This window comes from Anguilla rostrata, chromosome 10 (genome assembly GCF_018555375.3).
Source record: "Anguilla rostrata isolate EN2019 chromosome 10, ASM1855537v3, whole genome shotgun sequence".
Lineage (NCBI taxonomy): Eukaryota > Metazoa > Chordata > Actinopteri > Anguilliformes > Anguillidae > Anguilla > Anguilla rostrata.
In genome coordinates this window covers 36,141,432-36,151,049 of record NC_057942.1, presented here as the reverse complement: position 1 = coordinate 36,151,049, position 9,618 = coordinate 36,141,432, and the positions used below count along the sequence as shown (strand labels likewise).

The 9,618-nt window shown below is 48.7% G+C and overlaps 1 protein-coding gene across 2 annotated transcripts; it reads left to right on the top strand.

Annotated features, from left to right (window-relative positions):
- The first annotated feature begins 626 nt into the window (after positions 1-626).
- Positions 627-9,371, top strand: LOC135233341 (secretory carrier-associated membrane protein 1-like). Of its 2 annotated transcripts, none has more exons than XM_064296770.1 (7): positions 627-650; positions 1,868-1,979; positions 3,610-3,738; positions 5,397-5,556; positions 6,178-6,279; positions 7,063-7,180; positions 8,956-9,371. In XM_064296770.1, the coding sequence occupies exons 2-7, from the start codon at positions 1,955-1,957 to the stop codon at positions 9,106-9,108; spliced, it is 687 nt and encodes a 228-aa protein (XP_064152840.1). In that variant the 5' UTR covers positions 627-650; positions 1,868-1,954; the 3' UTR covers positions 9,109-9,371. The 2 variants fall into 2 exon arrangements, with proteins under 2 accessions (XP_064152840.1, XP_064152841.1); XM_064296771.1 differs by lacking the exon at positions 627-650 and adding an exon at positions 676-692.
- The last annotated feature ends 247 nt before the right edge of the window (positions 9,372-9,618 follow it).

Sequence of the window (9,618 nt, the reverse complement as noted above, 5' to 3'; positions counted from 1 at the left end):
TTTTGCAAGTGGATGTGCTTCCCGAGCTCTTTCATTTGGTTTCAAAAACCTGTGGTAATGCGAGGCGGTCACCCGGGGCTTCCGCAAGCCCGTAAGACCAGGGCTCGGTTTGGGTCGCTGCCTTCCAGAGGAACTTTAAAGAGCCCGGGGAGGAAAGCGGCGCTCTGGCCTCGTGCAGATCCAAGCGTCGCCTTGCGTGGCATGTTCTTAGAGCACCGCTGCCTCTGCATGGACGCCGGGCTGCAAAGATCGAGAGGAAAAACGTAATAGCCTGTATTAGCAAATGAAATGAGTAGTCTTAGTTTTTTGTGAGAAATGCGTGCTTGTTTTTTTGTTGTTGTGGTAAATGCATGCTGGTCTGACCTGCTTTTTTGTGCTTTCCAGGCGGCCCCTGGCTCCGCCCCTAAAGCCCCGCCCACCACCAACAACAGGCATAACCCAGGACCTCCCAACGTACAGACAGCGACAGTACCCCCCCCCTCACACACACCAGCCTACAGACCAGGTACAGTACCCCCCTCACCTCCCCCGTCAACCCTACACGCAGCTACAGACACAGGTACAGTACCCCCCCCTCCCCCACCTACACGCAGCTACAGACACAGGTACAGTACCCCCTCCCCCCCATCTACACGCAGGTACAGACACAGGTACAGTACCCCCCCTCAACCTACACGCAGCTACAGACACAGGTACAGTGCGCCCCCTTAGCTTACATGCAGCTACCGACGTTGGTTCAGTGCCTTTCTCTCCCCCCAGCCTAATCACAGCAATAGATACGAGTACAGTACCCACCATTCTCTTACCTCATCTTCTCTCCCCACCTCTGCCCCTGCACACTATCTTTATCCCTCCCCCACACCCACCCTCAGTGTCCCAGAATTCCCCCCACAGCCCCGGGTTACACCATATGTGTGAAAAGCGCCATAGGGTCCCCACTCCCAGCCAAGCGCCCCCCTGGATGCATGGACAGCCAATTAAGGTACCAGGCCAGCAAAGGATGCTACATATTTAAGGCCCAACAGGTGGTACATGCTGTTTGTGAAGGAAGGCAAGAAAACAAGGTCTTGATGAAAAGTTTGCAGCAGATAAAAGTACAGAAAGGGGCATACTTGGGTCTGTGTGGATAATGAATATTGAAGGAACAGGAACCTGGATCACTGAAGAGCCCGAAACGGTTCAGCGCAACACTCGACACCGTGATTAAAAGAGCCAGAGGTTCGCTGGCGCACGGCAAAACAAACGGCACTGAACAGGACGTGTGCGGAAACGCAGAGGGAGCGCCGGAGGACAGCTCGCTTCAGATTGTGAAACATGTCTGTGATCAGTCCTGTGTTTTCTGTGCAACAGCACATTATACGACATCCGTTTGAGCACCGCTGAGTTTTTTGTCCTTGTTTTGAGAAGCGACTCTCGAGGGGCCGAGTTTAATTTCTGCTCCCCCTTGGGGAGGAGCAGTGACTGTTCTCGCCAGGGAATCGGATCGGTCTTCGAGTGAATAGTGGATCCAGACATAAGCCCCAGAGGCGAACGGCGTGCTGGTGATAGGAGATGTATAATTCAGCGCTGCCGGAAGCTCTCTGATTTAGATGGTTGGGCATTGTGTCGACAGGCTTTTGAAAGAGCATGTTGGCAGACCTTCTCATATGGTTAAGCCAAGTCACATGACTTTGAGCCGCCGAGAAAAGATATGAAGGCTGGCTTCTACATTTTGCAATTCACTTGCATTCAGCGGGTTTTGAATGGTGCTGTGCATTCTCTTGGTATTTCGAGAAACAATCCAAATGCTTTGTAAAAAAACGTACATTTCCAAACAGTGCAGAGCGTTATAACCCTAACCCTAACGTTCTTCCTCCTCCTGCTCCAGGACCAGGTTCGGGCTCAGGCGGAACTTTTGAAGCGTCAGGAGGAGCTGGAGAAGAAGGCTGCGGAGCTCGACCGGCGGGAGAGAGAGATGCAGTCTCTCAGCGCCTCAGGAGGTAAGAGGGCCCTGAACCGGCCCGTGGGGAACACCGCATTCACACTGCATGTAACCTACAGCTTTCCCCCTGAAAACCACTCACACACTGCATGTAACCTACAGCTTTCCCCCTGAAAACCACACACACACTGCATGTAACCTACAGCTTTCCCCCTGAAAACCACACACACACTGCATTACCTACAGCTTTCCCCTGAAAACCACACACACACTGCATGTAACCTACAGCTTTTAACCCACCACTGCTGTAACCTACAGCTTTCCCCCTGAAAACCACACACACACTGCATGTAACCTACAGCTTTCCCCCTGAAAACCACACACACACTGCATGTAACCTACAGCTTTCCCCCTGAAAACCACACACACACTGCATGTAACCTACAGCTTTCCCCCTGAAAACCACACACACACTGCATGTAACCTACAGCTTTCCCCCTGAAAACCACACACACACTGCATGTAACCTACAGCTTTCCCCCTGAAAACCACACACACACTGCATATAACCTACAGCTTTCCATAGCAGCACCGTCTGATTAGTATTCTTAATTTACTTGACTTTGCCCAGATCGAGGCAGACATATACAGCTTTGCTCCTGTAATCAGTATATAGTCGATCAGAGATTGAAGAGGGAGCTAAATTGGCTCTAGCAAGGGTTATGAGCCTGGCTGGAGTAAAAGACTGCAGAGATATTATCTCTCCAAGACCAGGCTGGGGTGCACCTGGTCTACGGTGTTGACCACCTGCTACCTTCTCCTTAGTATTGAATCAGCGTGACCTTGGGTGTGTCTGTAATGTGCTTTTCTCTCAGCCAGTATTATCACCTTGATGTACTATTATTATCATTATCATGATCACTGTATCATTATCTTGCTGTTGTAGCTTGTCATGTCTCCTAGTTTGACTTAGCATAGGTTAGGCCAGAGTAGTGGTTACGGTGTGAACTTGACTTAATGTGTTCATGGATATGAATAACTGTTACAAAATGAGTATTGTACCTTATCAGATGTGTGTTTTGTAGATGCTCCAATGACCTTCGGTATGCCCCATCAGTGAATAGCAAGTCCGTGCTTCTCTCTAGCATGCAAAGACAAATCGATCTGAAAGAATTCAACTTAACCACCTCTGTTAAAGTCACTAACAAATATTTTACCCAAGGACCATTTGCGTCTTAATTAACTGTACTTTTAGTTATGGCCATTTGCTGTTTGTTTAGTGCTATTGTCATTGTTTTGTTTAGGCGTCTGTGTGGAAGAAAATAAATCATGTTTAGTACATAATTGGGGCAGCTGCATTTGTAATCAAGTCCTGGAGCCATATTGGCTGTAAAAAAAATCAGGAAGTATTTTCAGGGGGAAATCACTTGGGTTATTGAAAACCTATGAGGCAGATCTGTTGCAGAAATGCATAGTGAGTCTCAGTGGGTAGAAAGCCATATTTTGTTTATTGATGTTTGTCTGGAACACAAAGGGTGCTTTTGTCAGCGCAGCTGTACACAGTTGTTTCCATCACTGTGGAAATGGCAAAAACACATTTCACATTATGGCAGCGGAAGCAGGGAGAGATGTGTGAGATAAGCTGCCAATAGAGAGGACTGACACAAACGGTTTTCGTTTTCTTTCAGGAAGGAAAAACAATTGGCCTCCTCTTCCGGAGCAGTTGCCGGTCGGGCCCTGTTTTTACCACGACATCTCCGTGGACATACCTGTGGAGTTTCAGAAGACGGTGAAAATCATGTACTATCTCTGGATGTGTAAGTGTGTAATATGCAGCAGAAATGTGTATTCAGGGCAGTCCGTGTAACTGATTCAATATTAACAACCAGCCCTGGGAAACACCCATCTGTTTTTAGAAAGCCTCGGGTTCTTATCAGAGTAAGACTCACTCACTGTGAGTGGAAACATTATTCTGTGCTGAATGGTGAATTTTAGTTTAGTTCTAGTTCTTTATCCTGTGACCTGGTTATTCTGTTCCTTTAAAGGGTGGGTGGGTGTGTGGTGTGGTGTGTGTTGTATGTGTGGTGTGGTTGCGTGTGTGTGCATGTGTGCGCGCGCGTGTGTGTGGTGTGTGTATGCGTGCGTGGTGTGTGTGCGCGCGTGCATGCATGTGTGTGTGTCTGTGTGCACGTGTGTGTGTGGTGTGTGTGTGCGTGTGTGTGTGTATGTGTGTGCATGCATGTTTGTGCATGTATGCGTGTGTGCATGCATGTTTGTGCGTGTACGCGTGTGTGTGTGTGTCTGTGCATGTGTGTGTGTGCACGTGGTGTGTGTGCTGTGTGTGTGCATGTTTGTGTGTGCATGCATGCGTGTGTGTATGTGTGTGGTTGTGTGTGTGTGTATGTGCACATATGTGTGTGTCCTCTGAAGCCTGTCATGTTAAGCGTATATTTGTTCACTGTAAATACAGGCAGAGACGGTATGGTTGAGGTGTGGCTCTTTACTTTGCCACCTGCGTCACTGATGCCTGTGCAGAGGATCGGAGGAGCTATTTACTCACTGTATAACATGACAGCTACCGAAACTGCTGCTTCAGTGTCACCTTATGCAATTGTTTAAAGAGGATTTCCTTACATTTCCCCATGTCAAAATAAAAGCAGCGTATCACTCAGAGGATTGTGGATTACAAGTACAAAAAAACCTCATGCCAGTCTTTATTTTGATTGGTTTATTGACTGATGTTATTTTTCTGTCTACGTATTCTCGTGGTCAGTCTTTAGGATTATGCTCTAAGGTAGTTGCTCTCTCTTGGCTGCTTCAAACACGGTGTTTTTTGACATCCGGGCACAGAGCTGGTTTGGGTTAGCTCGTAATACTGACTTTGCAGTGTGGTCTGTGTAGAAATGAGCCACACTGTAGCAGCTGTGGCCTCTGTGTGGACGTCATCACAACCGTGCTAGTTTGCACAGTCGCGTCCAGGAAGTAAACGTGAGCGAATGGGTCTAGCACAGGGAGGCGTGGCCTTATCTCTCTCGCCACAGATAAACCAGCAGGTCAGAGCCAGTCCTTTATCAGGGAAGTGCTGGGGGCACCGATTTCATTTGGCTGGAACGTATTTCAGCAGTCTTCTTCCTTCTGTTAATTTCTAAGCGAAATAAGGACTTCCCAGTGAAACCTGCCAATGAGAATCCTGAGTGGAAATGTACAGCTGAATTTAGGCCAGCGCAAGAACACTGGGGAAGATTAGGTTTTCTAATCTGATCTCTGTCTGTCATAGGCAATAATCTAAAGTGATCCCAGCCAAGACATTTTGATTGGGGCTGTTGACCAAAGAACTAGTTTCTGCATGTTTATTGTGTTTCAATGCACACTTTTTACTTTTTAAAATGAGAAGTGCTCATTTCCAGTTGTGTGAAATGCATTTTATGGCAGTTGAAAGTTGTGTGATGTGTTCTCGCTTGCTGTTCCTCTGCAGTCCACACGGGGACGCTGTTTGTGAACATTTTTGGGTGCCTGGCCTGGTTCTGCGTGGACGCCACGCGGGGCGTGGACTTCGGCCTGGCCATGCTGTGGTTCATGCTCTTCACCCCCTGCTCCTTCGTCTGCTGGTACAGACCCCTGTATGGAGCCTTCAGGTAAGGACACCCTAACCCCTGTACAGAGCCTTCAGGTAATGTCCCCAGCTAGCACACAAACTAACAGTCCCACTAACCCCTATCTCAGCCACCCTAACCCCTGTACAGAGCCTTCAGGTAATGTCCCCAGCTAGCACACACACTATCAGTAACACTAACCCCTAACCCTGCCACCCTAACCCCTGTACAGAGCCTTCAGGAAGCAGTTTCCATTTCTAAATCCAATTGCATCCTGGCAATTTCATTAATCCCTCGAGAGAACATTTGCATGGTCATTTCACTGCAGTACCTGATTGAAGAATGCTGTCATGTGTTCAGTCTGAGCTACTCCAGTAAAGCGTCTGTAAACATGACTGTGTGAACATTTCCATTTCTTACAGGTGAACTAGGCTGTACAACACAACAATGGACACCTGCCATTAAAATGTCATTAATAAAGCTACTGTACATATAACCACACCCTTGCAGTAAAACAGTGTTACACCACTATTTAACCTCAGGTCACGTTTTGGATTGTTTCACTGTGGCAGTTCTCTCCTGTGAAAGAGCCTTAGAGCAGAAATACTGGCCTGTAGCTGATATTCTGTACCTCACACGGTTTGTCCTCTGTTTGCCTTGCAGGAGTGACAGCTCCTTCAGATTCTTTGTCTTCTTCTTTGTGTATATCTGCCAGTTCGGCGTGCACGTGCTGCAGGCCATCGGCATCACAGGCTGGGGAGCGAGGTGAGTGCGGAGAACGGGTTGCATTTTATATTCGCATGTTTGCTGATAACCACATCCTTTGCAGATTTTTCAGTTACTTGTCCATCTATTTAAGATGTATGTGTGAAGAAACTGTGTGCGTATGTGTGTGTGTGTGTGTGTGTGTTGTTTTGATCTGGTTTTTGTACTGTTTTGTGGGTTACAAAAGGGGAACCGATTCAGTAGACCATAGAAGAAGAAAGGGCTGTACTACACACAGAATCAAGATGCTGTTAATAACTACCAGCTAGTCTCTTCTATAAAAGCCGTCTGTCCATTCATGTTTAATTGGTCCCACAGAGGCAGTAGTCATAAATGTGTTTATGTAAGAGGAGTCAGGCAGATAAAGGCTTGGGTGGAGGATGCTTGGTGACCACGGTGATGGCAGATAAAGGCTTAGGTGGAGGATGCTCGGTAACCGTGGTGACGGCAGATAAAGGCTTGGGTGGAGGATGCTTGGTAACCGTGGTGATGGCAGATAAAGGCGTGGGTAGAGGATGCTCGGTGACCGTGGTAACGACAGATAATGGCTTGGGTGGAGGATGCTCGGTCACTGTGGTGACGTCAGATAATGGCTCGGGTGGAGGATGCTTGTGACCATGGTGACGGCAGATAAAGGCTTGGGTGGAGGATGCTCGGTGACTGAGGTGATGGTAGATAAAGGCTTTGCGTGGAGGATGCTTGTGACCATAGTGACGGCAGATAAAGGCTGGGGTGGAGGATGCTGGGTAACCGCGGTGACGTGACTCCGTTCTTCCCCCGCAGCGGCTGGATCTCGGCGCTCACCGGCCTGAATAAGAGCGTCCCGGTGGGCATCATCATGATCCTCATCGCCGCCCTCTTCACCGCCTCCGCCGTCATCTCGCTCATCATGTTCAAAAAGGTACCCATCGCCACCCCACATCATAGAAACGCTCGCTACGCCTGTTCGTGCTTGGGCTTGGCCACAGCGTCCAGTGTCCACTTGTGTAAATCTGCTTTCTGTGAAACACACAGTGTTAAAACTACGCTACAGCACTTTTTTCAGTCTTTTCCCTGACTTTGGAATACCTTTAACGCAACATTGGCAGTTGAAATGTCTCCCCAGATAGTAACAGGACAAATTCAAAAGTACAGAGAAACTTTGCTTTTAAAAATGAGGCTAAAAAAGATGGATAGTCATTCAAGGGATGGTCCAGACTGATTAATGACTGACTAATGTGTTTTTTGTGTTTTTACACATTTCTCAGCTGGATGCAAATTGAGCTTTCTATGAGGAGCTTGGTTGAACAGAGTTCTGTGTTCGTGGGATAGTGTAAGGGACACTTTTTCTCAGACTTCACGACTCTTTGTTCAGTGATGCTGGTCCTTGAGCAAACAGACGGGTAAATCCTGTTGGCGTGCGTACGCGTTAACGGTCGGTATCACGCAGCTTCAGGCTCAGCCCGCGGCACGGAGACAAAAACAGCGAAGAAACGTCAGTCGCCATTTCTGTTTCCGTCATTTAAATCAGCGGCACGTCTCATCTGCGAAGCCCCCAGCTCGGAGTCCTGAGTCTGCTCCGCTGTTTTCTTCTCCTCCATCTTTGAGTCACTTGATTTTCTGACCCAACGGTTTTGGTCAGATTCACAGCCCTAAGCTGGTCTCTGCCCTGTTCCGATTCCGGAATCTTCCGTCTCAGAAAAAAACGCTTTCTCGCCCACACAGATTCACACAGCATCAGTCGGAGCGCTTCATATGAACTAACCTGAAGCAGGAAGTTGAGAAGATGTGTGGGGGAAAAATAATGAGATGTGGGGGTTAAGGGATGGTGGAATGCAGTGCTCGTAGAGAAATCATTTCCACCCTACCAGAGGAGAATCAATACGTCAGTACCGTAGAAGGGAAGCACAGAGAAATTCCACTACGGGGGAAAGCCTTGAAACCCATCAGGTCCAGGGTCACTGATTTGCTTAATTAGCTTTCAGAAATGCAGAGGGCTTAGGAGAGAATTTGCAACGTTATCACATGGGAGGAGTGCCTGGCGTTACAGCCAGTTAATTAGCAAGTTTATTAAACTGAGTTAATTAACAATAGTCATGTTACTTTTATGATCCAAGTCATGATATGTCTCAGATACAGTGAAGCGCTTAAATATGCATATTTTTATTTAAATGCACTTATTGCGCATGTATAATATTGGAAGCTACAGAATTTAAAGGATAACTCTCTGATTTGAATTCCCACTGTAAAGCATCTTTGTGACTGTGTCTCTAAAAAGCGTTACACAAATAGAATTGAATAGAATTTAATTAGTTTTATTGTAAAGGATGGATGAAAATACTAAAATTGATGGATCCCACACAGCAATTGAGGCAAAGCTTGAATTTTGATGTCTCCTGGATGTCAAATTCATCAGCGCCATCCGATTTCTGTGCTGCAGAGTGAACTCCTGAACGCTGGGCTCCCTCCAGATTTATCTTTGCTTCCAGACGCGCGTGTGTGTCTGCTGTTTGTGTGTGAATCAGTGCTGTGGGGGAGTGTACTGATGAGATTAAAGGCCTGAGCTCTCATTGCGGGGGACTGAAGTCAGCATCTGCTGTAAGACACAGCGTTCTCTCTGTCTGTGTGCGCGGCTGGCACTAGAGGGCGCTGTTGTACCGTGTGTGATTATGCCCCCCCCCCCCCGGCTCTCCCCAGGTGCACGGGCTGTACCGGACCACCGGCGCCAGCTTCCAGAAGGCGCAGCAGGAGTTCGCCACGGGCGTGATGACCAACAAGACGGTCCAGACGGCCGCGGCCACCGCCGCCTCCGGTGCCGCCCGGGGAGCCTTCAAAGGAGAGCAGATCTGAGCCGCCCCAAAGCGCGTCGCCACCGTCCACCGCCCCAGCCCCGCCCCTCCCCTACCCCTGACCCCGTCCACTCCAGACACCCGACTCCGCCCTCATGGCTAATCCAGTACACTCCAGTGACTCCACCCTCACCCCCCCCCCCCCCCCCCCCCCCCTCTCTCAGCATGCCTGTCCCGTTGTCGTTCTCTCCTTCACGCGCGTGCACGGGCCGAGAGATGGGCGTGCCAAACGGTGTGTTCCCCCGAAACAGTGTAAAAAGGGTGTCCACAGCTCTGCTCTCTGGTGTTCCCCCTCCCTCCCCTCTCAGTATGCCCCCCCACCCTCCCCGACAGCCTTCACAATAGCGTTGCCATGCTAGCGTATGACACAAAACGGTCAGCCACTTTCTGAACCCCAGAAAGTTCTCTTTCTCTGATGGCAGGACAGGCAGATTTTTCCCAGGTTCTCGCATGACTAGTCAAACGGCCGGATGTGGATCCCAGCGTACCAGGAGTGTACTATTTATTAAGC